The sequence below is a fragment of the Ictalurus furcatus genome, chromosome 12 (assembly GCF_023375685.1).
Source record: "Ictalurus furcatus strain D&B chromosome 12, Billie_1.0, whole genome shotgun sequence".
Classification (NCBI taxonomy): domain Eukaryota; kingdom Metazoa; phylum Chordata; class Actinopteri; order Siluriformes; family Ictaluridae; genus Ictalurus; species Ictalurus furcatus.
In genome coordinates, this window is record NC_071266.1 from 9,506,259 (window position 1) to 9,531,101 (window position 24,843).

Here is a 24,843-nt window from a genome sequence, read left to right on the forward strand (position 1 = left end):
GACTGCAGAAACACTCACTGAGTCATGTGTGTTAATTGTATGTTAGAAATTCCACAGTGTGTGTAATGGCTCCAAGATCAGGTCAGTCCGGTTTGGCAATTCTGCTCGAGCCCAATCACAAGAATGGACTGGCTTTGAGCTGTCTGGTTACACTTCCTGTGTCGTGCCACGGAGAAGGGTGTAATGTCCTCTTCTGAATTGAATGCTGGATTTTTAGTTATTTTAACTGTCTAAAAAGTGAGGCTACTGATTTCAGGTGTTGTTTATATACTATAATGTTCTTTCATGCTTTTTGCTGTCTGTAATGCTGTCTGAATTTTTTTTCTGTTTGCTACGACCTCAGCTGTAGTTATTTTGCTTATTGTGTTAATACTAATAAGCACAAAAATACTTTCTACCGTAGAGAATTACCCAGTGGGCAGTTCGGAGGTGAAGTCGGAGTCTGTGACATCACTGCAGCCTCAGGCGTCTGTGAGCTCATTGCCGAGTAGCTCACCAGGACCCAAACGCTCTGGAACGACTGGAAACACGTTAAAGAAGTGGCTCACCAGCCCTGTGCGACGCCTCAGCCACGGCAAGGGAGACAACGCCAACGCCAAGAAACCCAACAACAAACAGCGCAAACGGGACGGTCGCAAGAGTGTGGACCTGGGAGCTCAGCACGAGGACAACGCCGAGGAGGTGGGTGGGAGGAGTCAGGGGAAGTTGTGGGAGGGGTTTTAGTCAAGGTTAAGGGTGGAGGAGAATGAGAAAAAAAATGCATGGCATGATAACTGTACGTTCCAATGTCCTGGATTTCAGTGCATCGCAAAACATTTGCATTTAAAAGCAGCACATGACCAGTTATATAAAGTCAACAAGTTAATCATAATTATGTCTATGAGCAAGGAAACTTTTCATAACATAGATAAAAAGCACATGTTGATCTTTAAAAAAATAAAAGATTGTTTTATTGTTGACACATTGCTGTGGTATAAGAGGACTAAAACACTTCAGGATGTACTATTATATTATAAAAAAAATCAACTTTAAGATGATAACAGTAACTCCACTTTGTCAGGCTGCATCACATGTTGATTATTTTCCTATAACAGCACAACCCCAATGGTTTTACTCTTCTGAGGGTTGCTAAAGTAGTAGTTTTAAGTAGGTAATAATTCAGTGAACAGTGCAGGACGGAGTCTTTTATTCGTCTTTTATATTTATGCTCTCAGTTATATGCGTATACGTGCTTTAGTGCTCAACTGAAGGATGTTGGTTTTTTGGGGGGTTTTTTTATGTCCTTCTCCCTGTGACTTTACAGAGAGGAAGACGAGGAGCAAACAGTGGAGGAGAGGACGAAGCAGAAGACGAGCCACATACACCTCTGCCTCCCCCAATGGAGATCATTAAAGATCCCTCAGCTCAGGAGGAGAAGGTTCAGAAGCTTCTTTAATCAACCTACTTGCACATGATTTATTCATAATTCATGTTTTATGTATCGCATGTACAGTATAGTCTGTTAATTATTTATAACTTACTTTATCATCTGCTTATTTATTAATTACAGTTCAGTGAAAAAGTTTGCACAAAAAAAGCTAAATATTCAGATATACTGTGTCCTACAGTTTGTCAACAGATAGGATCAAATTCAGAGAAGCTAAAAATATAAAATGTTTACGTGTTCTAGCACAAAAGTTGAAAGTATGAGGCAAGGTCAACAGGAATCTAGTTTAAAAGATGTTTTGCCATTCCTCGATCTCCAGAAAGCAGTCTATGACACCAGGGATGTCAAGAAGCATATTACTGAAGATGAAGATTACAAAAGCTGCTTAGAGGATGTAAAAGAGAGAATTGTTATCATTTTTATCGATTCACTAGTCACTATTAGTACGGTTGTGTTACTTGTGATAATGAAGGAACATTGTGAAGCTCAGCCCATTAAATGTCTTGGTATAAAATCATTTTAATTTTCCTTTGTTTTGTCATAAGGGCGTGAAAAATGTTGCACTGTATTTGTATCTGTATATGTATATATATATGTCAGTTTCCCTTTTCTTGATACTTTGGAACAGTCTTAGGCTAATTAGAATAATTCTGTTTGACAGAGTCCACAGCCTGGATCCTTTGCTCCGTTGGCAGCGTCCGATCAAACACCCCGAGACCCAGAAACAGAGAAGAAGAACAAAGCCCTGAGAGCACGCATGTAAGAGTCCACCTAAAAACATTAGTAGTGTGTGTGTGTGCGCGCAGGTGTGTGTGACCAAATGTCCCTACAAGGGTAGGAATATTTGACTGGTTAGACCTTTGGCAGGTCCCCATTTGGAAAACTGTTCTTTTACACACAAAAAAATGTATAAAATAAAATAAAATAAAAAATTATGATTAAAAAAACTAAAACATGGCAAAACATTTTCTTTTTGGATACTGACGTTAAGGTTTGGGTTAAATTTAGGTGTAGCAAAGCATTAATTACCTGCATTAATAATTGGGTCAATAGAAGGTAGTAATAACAAGGATAGTAATACAAATGTGTGTGTGTGTGTGTGTGTGTGTGTGTGTGTGTGGTAAACATAACACTGTAAAGCTGTTCTCTCTACAGGTTTGTAGTGAATGAAATGGTGCAGACAGAGAAGGACTATGTGAAAGACCTGGGTATAGTAGTAGAGGTAAGTGTGATATACAGTGTGTATTATTATAAAAAGCTGTTTTGGATGTTACTATAGAAACGAAAATAAACCTGCAATTTGCCTTGTAGCCAAAAAATATTGTCAGAGCTGCTGTTACAGAAAATTAATCAACACCTTCTGACCATTCGGATACAAGACACACAGGCCTAATACTTGTTTTTCCTTTCCTGTATTCAAAGGGTTTCATGAAGAAGGTTGCAGAAAAAGGAGTTCCCGAGGACATGACGGGGAAAGATAAGATGGTTTTCGGGAACATTCATCAAATCTACGACTGGCACAAAGAGTGGGTCGTGTTTTACATCATACTCCTTATACACAAAGTGTGATTAAAGATTTAAACACATTAATTAAATGATTTAATCTACATCACAAAGATTTATGGAAAACCCCATAACAGCAGGACACAGATATCACATTATAAACAAAACAAATCATGTAGGACACTAGTGAAAGCACATATGAGTAATGTTTTATCATTTACAATCAAAAGTCCCAAGAGCACATTTTAGTAAATTTTAAGTTAAAAGACTTTTTAGCATCCGACAGCTTCGTGGAATCAGTTTAAGTTCCTACAAATGTAAACAGCTAAATGTTAACAACTCTTCTGCGATGTACATTTTGTACTTTGTATCACAGCAGTTTGTATTGGGACAGCTAGCTAGTAGTATTCAACTAGTATGTATGGCCAGAGTCACTGTAATGCTAGCTCTTTTCATGCTAGCTAAATGTAACAGATTTAACAGAGAATGAGATCTGATACACGTCACTGTAATCTGTCTGCTGTTATGTACACTTTGTATTTATTAAAGAAGTATTCATTGGAAAAGCTAGCAATCAGCATAAGTTTGGTCAGAGTTATTAGCATGCTAGGTAATGTTAGAATTAGGAATAAAGCTGTTGTTACTTATATTTAGATAATGTTTTTCCACATTAGTTCCTTGGTGAAAGATGTACTTGTTTATGTATCATAAGGAACTAAAATCAGTGCGTGATTTCAGGCATCTTTTTCTGTTGTAAACTCTTCTCATAATTTAGGAGTTTACGAAATGACTTTTTTTTTACTTTAACTTTAGTGAAATACACTTTAAAATCTTACCAGAGTATTTATTAAAAAGTAAAGATTTTAATGTAATTTTACCAGCTCTGACAATGTAACAGGACATACTGGTCTTATGTAACACCCAGTTTTCATGTGTTTTATGGTATTACTGAAATGCTTTCTTTGGGTCATTTGAAGGTTTTTCCTGGGAGAACTGGAGAAATGCCTGCAAGATCATGACAAACTGGCTGAGCTTTTCATCAAACATGTGAGTACAGAATTACAAAATACATATCTGCCAACCTAACTGTACAGGAAATAGGGATATCAGTGATGGAAAACCTAGAGAATTTTAATAAAACCTTGAGTCGCCCCAAAACCCCAATAAAAAACTTTCACCATATTTCCTTTTGTGTTTTTATTGCCATTGCTGTCTTTGTAAATTAAAGATGATCATTTTGTATGTGTATGTGTAGGTGAGTGGATGTGCATGTATGTGTGTGTGTGTGGGTGTGTGTGTGGGTGTGTGTGTGCGTGAATTACTCTTTAGTGCTGTGCTCTGTATTATTCAAGCTTTACTCTGTGTGTAAAATGGCTCAGAAATCACTGAGTATGGTATAGTATAGTATAGTATAGTATAGTATGTTATACTATAGTATAGTATGATATGGTATAGTATAGTTTAATGTGATGCGGCATAGTATAGTATAGTATGATATAGTACAGTATAGTATAATGTGATGCGGCATAGTATAGTATAGTATGATATAGTACAGTATAGTATAATGTGATGCGGCATAGTATAGTATAGTATGGTATGATATAGTATAGTATAGTATAGTATGAAATAGAATAGTATAGTGTGATGCGGCATAGTATAGTATAGTACAGTATGATTATAATATAGTATAGTATAGTATGATATAGTATAGTATAGTATGATGCGGCAGAGTATAGTATAGTATGATATAGTATGATACGTCATAGTATAATATAGTATAGTATGATGCGGTATGTTATAGTATAGTATAGTATAGTATGTTATACTATAGTATAGTATGATATGGTATAGTATAGTTTAATGTGATGCGGCATAGTATAGTATAGTATGATATAGTACAGTATAGTATAATGTGATGCGGCATAGTATAGTATAGTATGGTATGATATAGTATAGTATAGTATAGTATGAAATAGAATAGTATAGTGTGATGCGGCATAGTATAGTATGGTATAGTATAATATAGTATAGTGTGATGCGGCATAGTATAGTATAGTATGAAATAGTATAGTATAGTGTGATGCGGCATAGTATTGTATAGTACAGTATGATATAATATAGTATAGTATAGTATGATATAGTATAGTATAGTATGATGCGGCAGAGTATAGTATAGTATGATATAGTATGATACGTCATAGTATAATATAGTATAGTATGATGCGGTATGTTATAGTATAGTATAGTATGATATAGTATAGTAAAGTATAGTATAGTATAGTATGATGCGGCATAGTATAGTATAGTATACTATAGTATAGTATAGTATAATGTGGAATAGTATAGTATAGTATGATATAGTATAGTATGATGCTGCATAGTATAGTATGACATAGTATAGTATAGTATGATGTGGCATAGTATAGTATGATATAGTATAGTATAGTATGATGTGGCATAGTATAGTATGATGTGGCATAGTATAGTATAGTATGATGCGGCATAGTATAGTATAGTATGATGCGGTATATGTTATTTTTTATAGAATATGCTATGCTATGTTATACTATACTATACTATACTGTAGTGTACTGTACTGCACTTCACTTTACTATACTATACTATACTATATTACGCTATACTAACTTTCAGCTTTAGAGCACAACAGAAACAAAACTGAATACAGTTCTGTGTTAGTCTTGACCTCCCTGATGCATGTTGTGCATTTGGTGAAAATCTGAGAACCTCAAATTGCGTTTTTTTGGGTGATAAATTCAGTTCTCCTATTTGCACTCATCATGCTTACAATATATTACACTCAGTAAAATATACAGGTTTGGACACACATATTTAAAGATTTTAATGGTCTATATCAGTTAAAATAAATACACAGTGCATGTGCTTGGGTGGAAATATAACAATTTTATATCTTATATTACACTGTACTATATTATAACATACTATAAGAATTTTATCTACCATACTGTAGTATAGTATAGTGTCCCAATGTTTGGTCTTATTTCATGCTATGCTACATTATGCTGTACTGTACTGTACTGTCCTATACTGTACTGTACTGTACAGGATGTGTGTGTGTGAGTGAGAGAGAGAGAGAGAGCACGAAAGAGTGTGAGAAAGTCAGAGATAGAGAGAGAGATCATTATGTATGTACTTTCTCATTACAGGAGCGGCGACTGCATATGTACGTGATTTACTGTCAGAACAAACCTCGCTCAGAGTTCATAGTGGCTGAATATGACACATTTTTTGAGGTGAGAAATGCTTGAAATAAAAAAAAAACACAGTTGTTCTTCATTCGTACATGATTTTATTTCATATGGACTGCTCTCTTATTGCACTCAAACAGGAAGTCCAGCAGGAGATCAACTCCAGGATGTCCATCAGCGATTACCTGATCAAACCCATACAGCGGATCACCAAATATCAGCTGTTGCTCAAGGTGTAGCATTGTAACAGTAATAATTGCTTTAGCTCATTATTGTATTTCTGGACATGAAGTATGTAAATTTTATTTTCCAGGACTTTTTGATATACAGCTCTAAAGCAGGCTTGGACTGTCAGGAAATAGAGGTAAGATGCTTAAACGACCTTTTATATGTATTCTCATGTGTGCACTCCAAGTATTTTAAAGCGCCTACATATGCACTATATTGCATCATGCAAAACTTTGCATCCCCGATGTTATTCGTCCACTTCATATCTGTGTATAATGTTATGGAAAGTCCACAAAACAAGTTCGTTCCTGTTATCATGTATGTTATAGCAGGTAGAACCAGTCATTCCTTCACCAGCCTAATTTTTCGCTCTCTTTAAGTTAATAAGGCAAAAAGAAATCTTTAATTCAATAAATTCTTCTATCCTAAAAACTTTCTTGTTTCAGAAAACTGTTATAAAGTGCTGACACTGGAGACTCCTTCTATAAATGTAACTAAACTTCTCCTCACAAAAACCATATCAATAATGGTTTCAATATCAATCGTCCACTATACAAGTCCCTGCATGATAATGTACACCTTGCAGTCAGGGCTGCTGTTATAGAAAATTAACCAACACCAATCAGACTTAAGAATTGAACAGCACTGAGGTTTAAGAGGGACTATTGCAAAAGGTGTTCATAGGATATAAACGAGTTTGGCATAAAAGTTATCAGAGACTATTTGTATCACATTCAGAAAGGGAGATGCGAACTTTTGGACTGATATCATTTTGAAACATCAACATACGCAATTTTACTTGTCTTAATGTCATGATAATGAAGGGACATCTAAATATCTTGTTGCGATGAAAATAATTTATTATATATTTTTTAAAAGGTGTAAAGACTTTTCACAGCATTGTAAGCCTTAACTCATATTTCTCCTGCCTACAGAAAGCATATGACCTGATGTTGCTGGTGCCCAAACGCTGCAACGATATGATGGACTTGGGGAGGTTGCAGGGCTATGAGGTGAGGCTTAAACCTTTAGCCATGCGATTTCAATCCGACACACCCAAAAAAAAAAAAACCCACACAGGAGAACACATAACACATCAGGGATCAGCTGGAGACCCAGTGCTCCTATTTTGGTGCTGTTATAAAAGAAAAAGAAACTCTTTTTTTGTGTGTGTGTGTGTGTTGTTATGGGCGTTTTCACACTTGGCCCATATACTAGCGTCCGCACCCGGGATCGATTCTTGGATCGCTTGGAGGAGGGGTTTGTTTTCACACACAGGAATTCCCTCTGAACTGTGGATCAGGTACGCAGTTGTGCATATTGTAGTCCTGGTTAATTATCACAAATAAATCTTCCCAGCATTTTAACTCATTTTAATCGAGTTCTGTTTATATACTGAGAAACACTAATGAGGTCGTCAATGTAGTAGTAGTAATAGGCATGGAATTTATAGTATGATGACAATGTTTACAGATATACAGTATGTTCGGTAATCTTATCCTGTCTGAATATTACAAAAGATCAAAAAAGACAAACTGTGAAGAGGAAAAACATATAAACGTTGGCGACGAGCGTTAGCACATGTAGAGGAGAAAGAAACAATAAACAAGTAAAGGCAAAAACAGACAAGTGCAACAAAAAAAAAGCCCTCGTGAGGAGCGCACCTAGTGAGTGGAATCCAGTGGGAGTGTGAAATCAAAGCAAACCCTAGACCGCCGTTTCCAGATGGACCAGGGATCGGTTTTCTCGACCACACCCAAGTTCGAAAAGTTCTCGACCACATGCACCAAAGTGTGAAAACACCCTAACACTGCTCTAAGTGAAGTTCCAGTTCATTTCAGTCATGTTGTCTGCCATACAGATGGTTTATATCTGATATGTTGCTTGGCTAACACTGCGACTATTGCATATTTAGGGAAAACTGACAGCTCAAGGGAAGCTGCTGCAGCAGGACACGTTCTTTGTGACTGAGCAAGACTCGGGTGTTCTCTCTCGCAGTAAAGAGCGCAGAGTCTTCCTCTTCGAGCAGATCATCATCTTCAGCGAACTTCTCCGCAAAGGATCCTCAACGCCTGGATACCAGTTTAAGAAGAGCATCAAGGTACAGAATGGAGAGTCTGGGAATCTAAAGCGATGGTTTACATGATTGACACAACAAATGAAATAACACTGCTATTATTATAGGAAAAGAATCAACAATAGGGCGATGTGTTATCGCTTAAATTATAGCAGCTCTTGCTAAGTTAACAAGAAAAAAAAAATGAGGTCGTTATGATTTTACCTCAGTTACAAAGCGCTGACACTGGAGACTCCTTTCAAAAAATTTTAAATAAACTTCTCCTCACAAAAATCTTCACTAGATCAACAATTACACACGTTTTAATGTTCACACAAATCCCTGTGAATGAGACTATAGAAATAATAAATTATTAGAACAAGTGCATTAATATAAATTTGAATTACAGCCAGCGCTACCATCCGAGCTGCCATTCTAGAAAATTAATCAACACCTATGCATTTGTACTGACATACTGTGTTCATATTTGTTAAGGTGAGCTTTCTGAGCATGGATCAGCACGTAGAGGGTGACCCGTGTAAGTTTGTCCTTTCATGCCGTGGCTCATCCGAGAGGCTAACGCTACAGGCTGCTAACATAGACATTAAGCAGGAGTGGGTGCGGAGCATACGAGAACTTCTAGACCTGCAGAGCAACTTCCTCACAGGTAGGAGACTGGAATTGACATCATTTTAAGATCAATGGTTGAAAATATGGATGGGTTGCCATGGTGTTCCCTTTAAATGTGCCATTTGTAATGTTTAAAAGTGTTTCCGGGTCTGTAATAAATCATATGATTTCAAAGATTAGACAAACAGATCCAGTGGATTTGGCTACTTTCTTTATTCGGAATTGCGTTACATTTTTCAGGAATAGAAATAAACCCCACCCTCATTCAGAACACAGCTATAAGACAGTGGGTGGGGTTGGCTAGGGGGAACAGAAATGCATGTCCATGTATTCACTGCAATTGCAAAGCTCTAAAAATTACAAACTGCCCCTTTAAATGCAGTATATAATTTCACAGTGATTGACATTAGTGTCAATTTTTCACCTTTATTGTTCGCAGCGCTCCAGAACCCACAGGAGTACCAGAAGAAGGAATCCGGATCCTCTCACTCTCTAAACCGCCAGGCGTCCGGCAGCAGCCGCTCCTCTTCCTCGCATCCCTCTACCCCGCTCAAACCCTCTTCCTCCAACAGCAGCCCCGCCCACAAGCCCAGCAAGCAGCAGGAGGAGGTCAGTGAAAAGGCATGAGTCATGAGTCTCGAACAAATATACCAGTACACTTAAGAGTTCAGATTTCAGATTTATTTCCCTAAGAGATGGACATGGCATGCATGTAGAATTGAAATCACAGTAATTAATATCAAACATTATAAAAACATATATATACGTTATTCTGTTCAAATCTTTTTAAAATGCCTTAAATGCAACCTTTACTCAAACAACTTGTGACCGAATTGGTTGGGAGGTGAAAAAGATGGACGTCACTCAGCACTTTTCTTTTAACTTTCAAAGCCCTTCTATGACTGCGGTGCTTTTGAAAAGCTTCCAATAGATTTACATATTAGGAATTTAGGACTCTGGTACACTCAGTAACAATATTCATTAATTTTTAACCATTTCAAAAATAAACAGACTAAAAAAGGAATTAACTTCCTGTTTATTTAGACCAACTTAAACGAGACCAGTGTCTGAAATGGTGCCCTAGTACATATTCCCTACACAGTTCATTATGAGTATTCTGTAGCCTCTAAGGAAAGTTATTTGGACTTGAACCCATTGCAGGGTGTATGCTTTGGGATATTATGTCCAGACATAACACCAGTTCCATAGTGAGCGTTAGTGCAGTGCATCTGTTAAGTTCAAGTGTTTGCACAGATCACACCCACACCATCTTTCAGGAGAGGAGTGGATGGTTATTCTTAGCAGGTCGACTGGCCTAGTTTACCTTCTGTTCACTCATGTCTCATCGGTCTGCAGTCTCTCTCTCACTCTCTCTCTCCTTCTCTCTCTTCATAATGCATCTTGGCCTTGGCGTATCCTGCTTTCTAGGGCTGCAATAAATCAGCCTGTCACTGGGGAGCAGACTGGAGGTGGAGCTGCTCTGCTACGTTTTATTTTTGAAAACGTCTCAGAGCTCAGCCCCGTCAAGTATTCAGGCAGCGAGACATGGGTCAAGGTCCTGATTAGTCACAAGTGGACTATATATTTAATCAATTTTAAAATTCATAACAAGAAAAGAAACAAAACAACAACAATAATAATAATAATAATAATAATAATAATAATAAAAGTATGATATACAATTAATGTAAAAGAAATTTGCCAATAGATGTGAAGCAAATGATACAGCTAGTTCAATGTGTATATATAAATTGGAGAAAAATTAAAAGAGCAATTAATATAAAAGTAAATAAAAAGCTAGTACCACACTGAAGTAAAAAAAAAAAAACACTGAAGTGAAAAAGCACCTTTTGTACATTTTTCATACATAAATAAATGTACATTGCTTTAAACAGTTAAAAAGAAACTAAAGAATATAAAATAATATAAATGTAAAATTGTAAAGTAAGGTAAATATTAAAATCTAGTTAAATGTTAACGTTATGTGTGTGTGTGTGTGTGTGTTTGTTTTGACCTCCAGGACTCGGACGAGGCAGAGTGTAACGGCTTGTCGTCAGTGATGGTGACGCAGGACTACAACGCGGTGAAGGAGGACGAGATCTGTGTGGTGGTGGGCGAGAAGGTGCAAATCCTGGCCACCAATCAGCAGAACATGTGTCTGGTGTATCGACCTGCCAACAGCCAATCGCCTGCTGCGGAAGGCTGGGTGCCAGGACACGTGCTGTCCTCAACCCGGTAAATCCACGCCCCCTTCCCTGCTTGAAAACTCTGGATTAAAAAATGAAAAAAAAATTTAAAAACGACTCACGAAACAGCCAGCATTCAGCGTTCAGTTTGACAACAGACCATACGCCAAGCCAGGACAGCACTGAGGACTCGTCAGTCAGGGTCTGTCTATCCCACATCTTATTGCAGTACAGCTATGAACTGGAGATGCACGCTAAGTTAGACTTGGATGTGACATCATTACTGTTAATACGAGTCAAAACAGAAAAAATGAGAAGTAATAAATTATATTAATAATAATAATAATAATAATAATAATAAAAAGATTGTCTTGTATAGAGAGGAAGTGAAATTGTTAGTGCATTAAGTGTGGATGTTTCTGAATGTTAGTGCTCGACGTTCTCTGTTGCTCTGGAATGTACTGTTCTCTTCAAACAGATCTCTCTCTCTCTCTCTCTCTTTTTTACTGTCTATGCCAAGTCATTTGCACACTGTGTACTATTATTTGGGGGGGTTTTTAAGTCTTTTTCCTTTTTATTTTTTTACAGGAAATCTGTTATTATTTGCTGTTCATTTCCAAGGTAGAAAAAAGAAAAACATTCTGCACCCCCCCCCCCAAGTTATTGCAAAGATGCCAAGTTGTGCAATACCACACTAGTCACCATGCTCATCATTGTACCTTTAATGTAACTAAGAATTTAAATGTATTATTCTGTATCATTTGAAAGTTGTACATAATATTTTTGCCATTATAGAAAACAAACCAGAGGAGACTAATAAAAAAAAAAGAAGAAAAAAAAAACAAAGAAAAAACATAGCTGCTTAGCCTAAAGGATCAGATAAACGATGGTAGTCCACACTGCCACCTCAGTCTGACGGTTATTTTTTACATTTGACGTTATTCTTCAGATTTAGAATCATCCAGTTCATAGCTGGCCAAAAAAAATGTTTACTGAAATTAAACTTCATTAAAGTCAGTGTTGTTGATGGAAAGACCTTTATATAATTGTCAGTATCTGCTCTAGCAGTTTTGAGTGGCCTCATGATTGCAGCTTCTTCCTGCAGAACTTTATGTGTACATAAAAATAATAATAAATCTAGCAGGTATTTCACTTATTAATCTCTGGAATGTGGTTCATAATAAAGCTGGCAATTTTTCATCTTGGATATTTTGGATTGGTTATTGTTTGTAAACAGAAGCAGAGGATTAAGAGAGATCACGGGTATTCTAGCTACACAACATTCCTTGCTTCCAAAATTCTGGATAAGCCACTAATCAGTCATTGCCATTCAATCAATGCCATTCACAGAGGTTTTTCGTGTTTCTTTTTGCGGAAAACTACTTGAACTGGCGAAATTACAATTCAGTCCCTAAAGGATTCCGCGATCTCAGAAATGAATGCAAAATCAATCAAGCAACTGCCATGATATTCAGAGGAGATTGCAATTTTGCCAAACAAACAGTGTTGGCAATTCAAGTAGTTTTACACACAAAAAAAAAAAAAAAAACTGCAAATTTTGAAAAAATTAGCAGCAAAATCAATCACAAAAAACTCTGCAAAATCTTGTATGGACTGGCAGTTGCATGAAATTGTTTTGCACGGTCTTTCACAGTGATGTTTGTTGGTAAATGAGCTGTATCTTTTAGCTGTACTCGTGTTCGATGCACGTGAATTGAAGTGGACTTTGGCTGAATGTGCGTTGTTATGGCCCAAATCTGCAGTAATTTTGAAAAATTGCAAGCTCCCCCGAATATTGCAGGGTTTGCTTGATTTTGCATCCATTTCCATGATCGCAAAAATCACAAAATCCTGGAGGGACTGCCTAACATGACAATCTTAACAACAGTTAGTTATGATTAGTATATAGGTAGAAATAAAATGATTTAACACTGGTGCTTCATGTTACCATTTTTGACTAGTGCCTGATGGGAGAATAAACACATACTTCTCCGTCCAATCATCTTTAAAGCTTTTTGTACCTCTCCTTTAGTGTTACAGCTACAGTGGGGGGGGGGGGGGGTTCTTTTCTCAATTTGTCACTTCTAGGAAAATAGTTTTTTATTTTTATGATTCATCCCGTACTAGTCTTGGGTTCATCCAGTGAAATACTCTCTAGAATGTATATGTCCCACCTCCAGGGCGTTTCTTGCTCTACAGTATCAGCTTACTATGCAGCAAATGTTAAATGATTCATCGGTGCACGGTCTTTAAATGGTCAATTAACCAGCAGGCTCTTAACTACTAAACCGGTTTAGAAATACTGGAAGATATTCTCGTTTCTTGACACTCTTGTCTAAATTAACTTCTAACATTTGGGATAAACCCATGATCGTGGAAAATGAACCTAAAACTAAACAGCAATCGAGTCAGTGTGTACACAAGTTGTGTAAGCAAAGCCATACTACAGACCTAAATCACACCTTCCATGCATTTGAACATTAAAGAAACAAAATTTAGTTAATTGAAGTTTGATTTATTTATTTTCTTACATACAGGTTATTGCACTAATAACTGGATACATATAATACATAAAAGACTTGGATTCTCACACGGTTATAGGAAATCAAGTCAACAATTGGATGGTGTGATGAAGTGGAGCTACTGGTACCAGCCCAAAGTTGATAATTTTTCCATACCAGCAATTTATTCATGGTAAAAAACAATATTTATTTACTTTACTTCCATTTATAGTTCTGTTTAATGTTGTGGAACATCCATGAAACATGTTTGCTCCTGTTATCCCTTATGATATAGCAACTCTAAAAATTCATTCCCTCACCAAACTCACCCCCCCTTCCTTCAAGTTAATAAGACAAAATAAAATACAGCTTGACATGTTACAGAGTACGCAGAAAATGCAAAGACATTTCTTTAACATTTATGGAAGGAGTCTCCAGTGTCAGTGCTTTGTACTGAAAAGTGTGACCTCCGCAGTCCTGAAGACTTTACCATGCTGGAAAACTGTTATCAAGCACCGACACTGGAGACTCCAGGGTCATTAAATAAACGTCTCAGTTAAATAAACATCTCCTTAAAGAAAGCTTCATCATAAAATAATTATACTTTTGTGGGGTTTTTTTTTTTGTTTTTTTTAAAATAGCCACGCATTTTTAAATGTTATTATATTATTAGTCCTACATTATGTGGGCCATCCACTATATAAGCCCATGTGTAAATTGTTACTACAGAAACAATAATGTATTACAACGAGCGAATTAACAAACCTGTGATTTGCAGCTAGAAGCAGAAAATGTTTCAGGGCAGAGTGCATAATCCATAATGCGTCACCTTTGCATAGTAGTGGGCTTTAAGCAATTGCCCAGAGCTTATTACATTACAAAACATGCAGGAATAAAAAAAATTTTGGACTTAAACATTTTTTGACTTAATATGAATAAGTAATAATTTAAAACATTTTACAAGAATATTTTAACCTCTAGAGATGCATTACATTACTCCATTTTGCAGAGATCAATAAATTTTTTCTGGAAGTGATATGAGATGCCACTGCAATTTATGTTCTGGCACACTGCAGTTCTCTTTTACACTTCAACCTTATGAGACTTACAGATGTAAAAACTTTATGTCTTTCTTATTCTCTTGGTGAGCAGCGCTGCCTTCAGGTCCGGGGGACAAAGCGCAGGTTTATAGGTTCTGAAGGAATGAGGAGAGTCCTCGTTTTGGGGTGGACTGTGGGGGCTCCATCCACGGGAGAAAGCTCATAGTGCTGCAACAGCTGGGAGAGCAAGAAGGGGTAGAAGGGTACCTCAGGATCAGCAATCAAAGATAATTCAGTGTAAGGACTATGCATATCTTGATCGTTAGACAATAATCAAACCCAAGCTGGATGGAAGTCCAGAGACTTTACTCAACCAAGAGCTCCAAGTTATAGAAGTTATATAAAAGACACGTACAGGTACATATCAGAAAATTTGAATATCATGGGAAAAACATTTTTTTCCTGCAATTTAATTCAAAAAGTGGAACTTTTGAGATACTTTGAGATACTGGATTTTTGATTTCTGTGAGCTGTAAGACAAAGATTTTAACAAAAGAAGGCTTGAAATATTTCACTTTATGTCTAATGAATCTAGAATATATGAAAGTTCCACTTTTTGAATTAAATTACGGGAAGAAGTGAAGTTTTCCACAATATTCAAATTTTTTGAGATGCACCTGTATATAACTCACCCTAGACAGAACAAAGTACATCTCCAGTTCGGCCACGCGTCTCCCCACACAAGCCCGAACTCCGACTCCAAATGGGATGGAGCTGTAGGGGTGGTGTTGGGAATGCGATGGTGTCCCCCTCAGCCAGCGCTCTGGAATGAAACTTTCGGAGTCTGGAAACTCGTTCTCATCGTGACTCGCAGCATAGTGACACAGATGGAATTGTGTCTGAAAAGGAGGACAATATCAGCATATGTAAGAGGTCCATTAAAAGCACATAACTGCCAGTATATTATGAATTGGGTTTTTATACGATTTTACCTGTTTTGGGAACCAGTAGCCACCTACAGCAATCTCATTTTCCATGATGAGGCGTCCATTACCAGGCACGACAGGATACAGTCTGCACAAACAGAGATAAACAGTCCAACAGTTAGGGCAAAAAGCAAAAAAAAAAAAAAAAAAACACCAACCCACAACAACCTCTTATTAGAGTTGAGAGTCGACTCTTACTGATGAGCAGAGCCAAATACTCTGAAAAAATCTGAAAATGCCATCACTGCAATTAAGCACTTACTGGTGATCTGACTGAAAAGAGACAGGAATCTTAATCACTACAAGTAACTGTTTGGGAGCCGAAATAATTGTCTGTTTTACACGAGTCATTTCATTTAGCTCAGCCTCAGTGTAGAAAGTCAGAATTCCCATCACTACAATGTGTCTCAGCAAGCACGTTTGCCGCACACCTCTGGCATTGGGGGTTCAATTCCCACCTCCACCCTGTGTGCACGGAGCTTGCATGTTCTCCCCATGCTTCAGGGGTTTCCTCCGGGTACCCTGGTTTCCACCCCACGCCCCAGTCCAAAAGACATGCATTGTGGGCTGATTGGCATTTCCAAATTGTCTGTAGTGTGTGAAAGGGTGCACGATTGTGCCCTTCAATGGGTTGGTACCCAATCTTGTACCCAGTGTTCCCTGGGATAGGCTCCAGGCTCCCCCAGGAGGACAATCGGTACAGAAAATGGATGGATGAACAATGAACCATTTGGGAGCTGAAAGAAGCAGCTCTTATTGATGAGCCAAATCAAATGATCTGACTCACTGAAAAGAGCCAGAATTCCCATCACTGAGCCGTTTGGAATCTGAATGAAATCAGTTTTTTTTTTTTTTTTTTTTTTAAAAAGATGAGCTGAGCCAGGTGATCAGAGCTGTTCAGGAATCAGCTGTGATTGGTGAGCCGAGCGATCTGAATCCCTGAACAACAGATCCAGAAAGCACAGTTTTAGCTCTGTGTTATTAATGATTCTAAACGCAAATGTCTCACTCACGCACAAGTCACCATTTTTGCTAACCAAGAAATGTCCACACTGTTTTATCATCTATTGCATTCTGTCTTCCTTGAGTAGTGTGCTGTCGTTGTTAAACAGCTCCCCTTGCTGGTGATATTTTTAATGTCCACATCCTGCCTTGTAATAAACTGACTTTTGACTACAAATATTCCTTGTCTAAAGCTATAAAATCAGAACACTGAGAATGAGTTACCTGTGAATCAGCATCTTCACAATAAGTAAAGAAGGTTCATGTTATTATTATTATTATTATTATTATAATAATAAAAGTCTGGGGCCAAGCACCCAGACTTAATGAGCCACATTCACAGATGTGCTACAAATGTTGCCTCGGCAATCACAGGAAAGTAGAGCCATAACTTTAGGCAAAGGGATTCAAGTGTGATTTGTAGTTTCATTAAAAATTGGAAGCATTTTAAGCATGTTATTGTAACTTTTGACCAGTAGGTGACACCATCATAAAATGTGTTGCATAGCCTCCGGCCATAGACCTGAAGATGCCTACTAAGTTTTGTGTCAGTGCACAAAGTTGTTGCTGAGATACAGCCTCACATCCTGTTTGTTGATGACGGGACAAGATTTGTAGCAGCAGTAGTGAAAGACAGTTTTTTTACAAAATCCAAGGCGGCAAATTTGGACACACGGTTCAAAAGTTATGACCATAAACATACAAAGTGTACAGTGCACACATGATCGATGAATTCTTAAGAAAGATGTTCAGAGTTTCTCACCTGGAGTCACCTAACTGGTCAGACTAGATTTACAAGTTTATTTTAATCTCTTCTTGAAAGAAGTATTTGCGTACGCTCAGGTCATTCATGACATGGTGTCAGATCTGCTGCAGAGAGTGGAGCGAGTCCGCTAACACAGTCAGGACAAGAGCACTGCGTTTGCAGCACTTGGCACAAATTTAGTCAGAATGCCAAATATCACAACTTTTTGAAGAAGAACGACAAGAAGAACAAGAAGAAGAACAAGAACAATTAAAGCTGCAAGCAGCGATGAAAGGGCCCTCGCTCCCGGATGCACGTTGGGTCTGCTCTGCCAGGGGCACTCCGTTCCATATTTTTTTTTTTTTTTAAGCATTTAGATGTTGTTAGGAGTGTGTCACAATGTAAAATGTATCATTTCCTCTTGCCAGCAGGTGGCACTATGACTACTACTACTGAATCTTGGCATGTAGATGTCTTCAGGCTGGGACCTTTATAAAAGACGTGAAGTTTGGAGCAGATTGGACATTCTGTGTTTGAGTTATAACAACTTCCTTTTTCATGGCGAAACATCGTAATTTGTGAGACTGCCACGCCGTGCAACGAAAACTCAAAAGCTTCATCCGATCTGATGAAAGCTCTAGGAGGAGTACGTTAAAGTACGAGGCCTGGAAATGGCAAAAAAAAAACAAGCAAAAATTTAAGAGAAAAATCTAAATGCCTGACTTCCTGTTGAGTTTAGAGCATGGGTTCAAGAGATGTTTTTGTATGTTTGGCCATCTTAGACATGTTTACAGAATTTCGTACATGTAGGTGAAACATGGTGCGAGGCGCACATCATTGAAATTTTGTAGGTGGCGCTGTGGAGCCATTTTGCCACACCCAAATCTGGAACCCCCATCAGATGTAAATTTTCACCGGTTCTTACACGTCTGCAAAGTTTCGTGAGTTTTCGGGTATGTTTAGGCCCTCTAAAATGCAATTCATTTCGGAAAAGAAGAATTATTATTATTATTATTATTATTATTATTATTAATATTAACGGAGCAGATCCAATAGGGTTTCGCACCAGCGATGCTCGGGCCCTAATAATAAACACCGGATAAAACAATAGGGCCCTGCACCGCCAGTGGACACCGGAGGTGCGGCACCTTCAGTGCTCGGGCCCTAACAAGAAGAACAAGACCAAGAACAAGCCTACAAACCTTTGGTGCTTGGCCCCCTAATAATAATAATAATAATAATAATAATAATAATAGAAAACCTTTATTTAGTACCTTTCATACAAAAAGCAGTTCAAAGAGCATTACAACATTAGTTTGTGCATGTGGGTTACACATGTATGTGTGCATGCACAACCTAGGAATCTATTATCCCCTCCCACACAGATTATACATCAAGGGTTTATGTTACATAACAGATTTTTTTGCCCATGATGCCATTTTTGTATCGTCCCTAATTACATCCAGCTGCACATTCACTATATGGCCGAAAATATGTGGACACCACTACTAAAAATGGGCGTTTCAGCCACGCCCATTACTAACAGGTGTATAGAAATCAAGCACATAGCCATGCAATCTTCATAGACAAGCAGAGGCAGAAGAATGGGTCGTACTGAGCTCAGTGACTAAAAGTGACAGTGTCATAGGATGCCACCTTTACAACAGTTCAGACACTTGATGCTTAACAACATCCTTTTATTAACTCTGACAAGACAGAAGTACTTGTACTAGGACCACACATAGCTAGAAGTTAGCGTTCTGATTACACAGTAGGATGTCCTTCCCGTTTCATCGTGTTCAGCAGTAAAAGACTTTGGTGTGATTATTGACCCGAGTCTTTCATTTGACGCTCATGTAGATAATATTACTAGCATAGCCTTCTTTCACCTCAGAAATATTGCTAAGTTAAGAAAAATAATGTCAATACACAATGCAGAAAAATGGAAGAGCTTTCTCTTACAAAGCCCCACAGTTATGGAACAGCATTCCAATTAGTGTTCGGGACTCAGACACAGTCTCAGTGTTTAAGTCCAGGCTGAAAACATATTTGTTTACCCAAGCTTTTTAGGAATCGTTTTTTATTCTTAGGTAAAGGAGCAGATCTAGAGGGCACATAGGCATAGAGTGTTGTGGTGAACTGGGATGTTTGGATGCTGTCACCACCCCACTTTCATGCGTTCACCAATGTTTGTTGTTTGTTGAGGGTGGAGTGGCTGCCCCCTCCCAGGGAGCCCTGATGTCGGTGTTCCCTTCTGGCTTGCCCTTTTAGTTATGCCATCATAGCTAGTCCTGCTGGAGTCCCTGTTCGCACTCACATAAAGTACATGGTCCTTAACCATAACTTGACAATAAGCATACCTAATAATCTCTCCCTCGCTTTCAATCTCTCTTTCTGTCGAGCTATACATGATATTCCTGAGAGACCAGTGACCCTGACTGTTTCTGCTCTCTGGACCTGCCTGATCCATCCTGATGCCCTACTTCTAGCTGGGGTTCTCATCAATTGGAAGTCACCTGCTGCTACTGAGGCCACTGAGGATGGCTCCACATGGTGCAGCCTAAAGTTCAAGATTACTGAGGATGGTACCACTTAAAAACCATAAAGATGGCTTTGGACCTCAATTCATATGAACAGTTATGCACAGGGAAGTAGGTGCATCCCTTCCCCCTTCAATATAAACAAACAATACTTCTTAGTTCTGGATCCTATTTCTCATAGCAAGTGGTATTTTCCGTGTCTGACTTCTGCCTATCTTTTTGGATCCCTGTATGTGGATTTATCTCTGATATCAATACCGGCATGTGTTCTGACCTCAATTCTGTCCGGGACTCAGGATAAGGCTCAATAAAAAGGCATGGCATACTTCCATTCAAGGACAGATATAAAGATATTGAACACAAGAGAAATTCATTTGTCACACGTGAAAATGAACTCATCAGTGCTGCAACATTACTGCATACATGAGTGGTGTTACTGTAAGCAGTATGACCTTGCATAAACAAACAAAAAACAAACAAACAAAAATAAATAAATACACACATATATACTGCACCCTGAACTATGACTCAACCCAGTACGAATTACCCTTATGCCCTGAATCTCATTGTTTACCTGAGAATCTCCTTGATAACAGCTTTAAGGTACGGCATTCTGCTCAAGTCCTCCGTGGTAGGCAGCTGCCTGTCCGGACACACAGACACCACCTCCTGATAGAGACGACTCTGCACCTCCGGATCACGGGCAAGATGATACAAAGTCCAGGACATGGTGTTCGATGTCTGAGAGAAGGAGAGAATTCATTTAACACACATACAGTACAGTGTGTAGAACAGCTCTCTTTCCACAATCCAAAACACATGATTAATAATTCGATGAGTTAAGTATGGAATAAAAAAACAACACCACATAGTTGCACGTTGTTACAAGAAAATATTCGAGGGTGTGATGAGGCCCGACATGAGTCAGGGTTACGGTTACCACCCCGAAGCCGACTGTGTTTCAATGACACAACCCAAAGTATTTTACTCCTCTTACATCACAGCGAACTGACAACGATTACAATCTTTATTAATTAAAGATTGAATTGAACATTTTATTCATTTAATGCTGTGGAATGTCTGCAAAACAAGCAAGTTCACGTGCGTAACATTTTTCCCCCTCACTGGCCTCGTGTTTAGCTTCTTGGGTTACAGAGACACCAGAAAATGTGAAGATGTTTATCATTTATGAGAGGAATCTCCGTGCTGGTTTTTTCCTTTGTCAGCACTTTGTAACAGTACAGTCACCTGTAAAGTCTTCAGAGCAGAGGAGTTCGCACTTCCTGTTTCTCAGTAAAATGACAAATTATTTTATTGCTTACTGACTTCAAGAGAAGAGAAAGAGGGGGAAAAAAGTAGGAAGGTGAGGGCTAACATAACTAAAACTTGTTTTTAGAGACATCAAACCAAACGAATAACAAGGGAAGATGTGTCAGTCTTTAAAGAAGAATAAAAGTTCAACTGTTGGCAAATCACCGGACGGACGGACGGACGCACGCACACACACACACACACACACACACACACACACACACACACACACACACACACACACACACAGGTTTTGGGCCTGATCTGAACCTGAATGTCAGTGACATCACTGAATAAACCGCACTCACCGTGTCAACTCCTCCAAGTAAAAGCTCAGTGATGGTGATATAAACCTCTGGCAGGGAAAGTTTGTTGCTTGATAACAGGTAGGTAAGGTACATGCCTTCCACCTTCTCTCCACGCTGCACCTGCTCCTCTATCTGCTTCACCTTCCTGTCAATCAAATTCCGTGCTGAAGGCCAGCACATTAAGGGGACATGTTATGACTTCCACCTAGTACTTCATAACAGGTTTTAATTTTTGCATACTGGTAAATGTGTCTTAGTGAAGACATGTGTTCATCCAGCATACCTACACCGTAGAGATCATCCCAGGCCTGGATGAACTGCTTCCAGAAAGGAAATATCTTCCGAGTCCAGTGAGGGAAAAACAGCACGGTTTCGGACAGAGTTAGCATGTTATTAACTGCTGTGATAAAGCGGAGTGTTTCCGTGGGAATTTCCTCCTGCAGACAGCCCAAGCGGGTTTCAAAGACAATAGAGGAAATACCTTGAGAGCAAGAGCGAGCGAGCGAGCGAGAGCGAGAGCGAGAGAGAGCAAGAAAGAGGCAGCCTTCAGGAAAATGAGCACAATAAATGCATGAACTTCAGTGATGTTTTGAGCTTAAATATATAGACACTAACATAATATTTTCTAAACCCCCTCATCATTAAAGATTTTCTTATATTTTATCTGCATGGCCTGTCATACATTATTCCTTACTTATTATATTATGTGAGGAACACTGACTTTTCACAAAACTGTATATTGAATTTTAAGGTCCTGAGATTTGATCACAATTGTTTTTTACTATTCAATAAAGGAAGTCTCGACTCCAGTTCAATCTCTGACCTTCAAAGCCGAACTTGTAGAGTTCGGAGGAAAGGTCACACACAGTGCTCTTGTCCTGACTGCACAAGCGGAGTCGCTCCATTCTCTCCAGCAGATCAGACACCACGTCATGAATGACCTGAGCATACGCAAATGCTTCTTTCAACTTCAGCATTTTTGGATTCAGAGCGCCACGCATTCGGTACCACTCCTCACCCGTCCTGTTGGGAACAGAAGGTGTGTACTGAACGCGATGCTCAAGAAGAGATACGAGATGAAAATAAAACACGTAAATCTATTCTGACCAGTTAGAACATGACTTCAGGTGAGAAAATCTGAACATCTTTAAGAATATCCATCTGTCTTGCAAACAGCACAGAGTGCTGAAAGAGACTCACTCAACATGGAGCCCATAAGCCTGACCCCTCATATCTAGGTACTCTTTCCAGTGTGGAAGTGCACTGCGCACTGGGTACCGTCCCTCCTGACGGATCACCTGGGAGATGAGCTCTGCTGTCGCCACGTTCACAATGTCAAACGGCCCGAACCGTGAGCGCCAGATTGGCCCGTACAGGCGCTTGTGCTCCACCTTTAACAAAAGTGTTCATCCAAATATTAAAATCAGTGAAAAGTGGAACTGCAGTGGAACTTTTGGCTGGATGCCTCCACTTTTAAGGCAGCATGACTTAGATACATTATCCATACTTTCATTTGCATGCAATTTTTCAGTACTGTTTCCACCTCTATGTATTCCACTTCCTTAGAAGCACCATCGCTGATATACAGACTCAACAGCTGAAAAAAGTGCCAAACATAAGCACAGTGTGACTCAACACATACCTCTGAATAACAGCAGGAAGATCAGATTGTACCGGTCAGTACCCTATATCATCATGTATCATCATCTCACTCTGCCGGCATCCCGTAGTTGACTGCATCAAGTTCAAGTCTTTCTGGATGCAGAGCAGAAACTCACCCTATCTACCATCCCCATCTCGATGATCTTTACTCACAATGATCTCCATGCATTTATTTATTTATTTATTTATTTATTTATTTAAATTCCAATCACTTTTGGTTTCCGTAATGGATCTGTTTTAGGTTTTTTCCCCCCCACACCATTCAGTGTAAACTCTAGAGTGTTGTGTATGAAATTCCCAGATCAGCGGTTTATGAAATACTCAAACCAACCTTTCTGTTACCAGCATCCATGCCACTATCAGAGTCACAGAAATCACTCTTTCTCTGCATTCTGATGTTTGATGTGAACAGTAACTGAAGCTCTTGACCTGAATCTGCATGATTTTATGCATTGTGCTGGTGCCACATGATTGGATAACTGCATGAATGTGCAAGTATACAGGTGTTCCTAATAAAATGGACAGTGTGTGCATGTTCAAACAGTTTGCCAGTAATATTACTAGTTAGTATTTTCTTCCCCTGTGTAGTAGTAATAATCAGCAGTAGTAGTGAAGAACAGATAATGTAGTTTGCATGTAACAGATAAACCCTCTCCTTGGCTAGAGACACCAAACGAGCCTAGTTAGAAAAGTTACATTGTATCGGTCTGGTAGTCTTACGAAACAGTGACAACACCCAAGGCAAATTGTATGATAAATAGCTTTTTCTGATCATATCATGCATTGACAGCCAAGTTACCCCATCTTCCTTAAACCAAAACTCTAGACTACTAGCTGAGCTGGAAAAAGAAATGCAGGGGGAAACGCATGGAAACCGTCTATTCAGAAGTAGATTTTTAAACGGTTTTTGATGGAGAAGAATCTGGGCTAACACCCCGGATGATTAACAGTTCAGACAATGCCCCTGATCAAGAGTAGGAGTTTCCAACCTGTAATGCATGGCTTTTATCTGCATATCCTTTCCCGAACAGCCAGTAAACCGTGGCGGACAGACTGGGACCAGGCAGCTCATCCATGCTCTTTAATTTCCCAGGTGCAACCGCGGCAGACTGGAGATTCAAGTCTCCAGCCTGTGACTTCACATTCCGCGCTAACAGCTCCTGAACCGAGGAAGTTTTCCGGCTGTGTCTCGCTGCGAGGCTGAACGCTCTGAAAGCTCCACATGCTGTCATGGCGAACGCAGACTAATAGGAAGACTCGATAAACACGTACAGACACACTCACTTTTGAAGAGACGCGGGTAGGTGTGTCTTCGTGGAGGCTCGAGACCACGCCCACAACCAAACTGGGTTATTTTTAACAACGCATATTTTGTCTCATTCTTTTCAACAAGTGTTTTGACTGCTGGTGTGTGCACTCTTTAATGCGGGATTTGAGTTGGAAAAGGGTCATAATAGTCCCACAAACAGCTAAAGCGCACAGTTTAAATCTA

The 24,843-nt window shown here is 38.8% G+C and overlaps 2 protein-coding genes across 4 annotated transcripts in view; one reads left to right on the forward strand and one right to left on the reverse strand.

Annotated features, from left to right (window-relative positions):
- kalrnb (kalirin RhoGEF kinase b) overlaps nucleotides 1–12,463 on the forward strand; it is an 88,720-nt gene extending 76,257 nt beyond the window's left edge. For all 3 annotated transcript variants that reach the window (XM_053637230.1, XM_053637231.1, XM_053637232.1), the window contains 14 exons: nucleotides 404–681; nucleotides 1,304–1,417; nucleotides 2,088–2,185; nucleotides 2,582–2,648; nucleotides 2,849–2,952; nucleotides 3,907–3,976; nucleotides 6,115–6,201; nucleotides 6,297–6,389; nucleotides 6,470–6,520; nucleotides 7,320–7,397; nucleotides 8,300–8,485; nucleotides 8,936–9,107; nucleotides 9,510–9,679; nucleotides 11,091–12,463. In XM_053637230.1, coding sequence (XP_053493205.1) covers nucleotides 404–681; nucleotides 1,304–1,417; nucleotides 2,088–2,185; nucleotides 2,582–2,648; nucleotides 2,849–2,952; nucleotides 3,907–3,976; nucleotides 6,115–6,201; nucleotides 6,297–6,389; nucleotides 6,470–6,520; nucleotides 7,320–7,397; nucleotides 8,300–8,485; nucleotides 8,936–9,107; nucleotides 9,510–9,679; nucleotides 11,091–11,309 — 1,787 coding nt within the window. In that variant the 3' untranslated portion in view covers nucleotides 11,310–12,463. The remainder of the gene's footprint in view (nucleotides 1–403; nucleotides 682–1,303; nucleotides 1,418–2,087; nucleotides 2,186–2,581; nucleotides 2,649–2,848; nucleotides 2,953–3,906; nucleotides 3,977–6,114; nucleotides 6,202–6,296; nucleotides 6,390–6,469; nucleotides 6,521–7,319; nucleotides 7,398–8,299; nucleotides 8,486–8,935; nucleotides 9,108–9,509; nucleotides 9,680–11,090) is intronic.
- Nucleotides 12,464–14,451: 1,988 nt separating this feature from the next.
- Nucleotides 14,452–24,843, reverse strand: LOC128615288 (sterol 26-hydroxylase, mitochondrial). The gene is made up of 9 exons (XM_053637234.1): nucleotides 24,341–24,843; nucleotides 22,890–23,080; nucleotides 22,513–22,712; nucleotides 21,973–22,170; nucleotides 21,690–21,853; nucleotides 20,645–20,811; nucleotides 15,790–15,871; nucleotides 15,490–15,696; nucleotides 14,452–15,034 (listed from the first exon to the last, which is right to left on the reverse strand). Exons 1-9 carry the CDS (start codon nucleotides 24,581–24,583, stop codon nucleotides 14,918–14,920), a joined length of 1,569 nt encoding a protein of 522 aa, XP_053493209.1. The 5' UTR covers nucleotides 24,584–24,843; the 3' UTR covers nucleotides 14,452–14,917.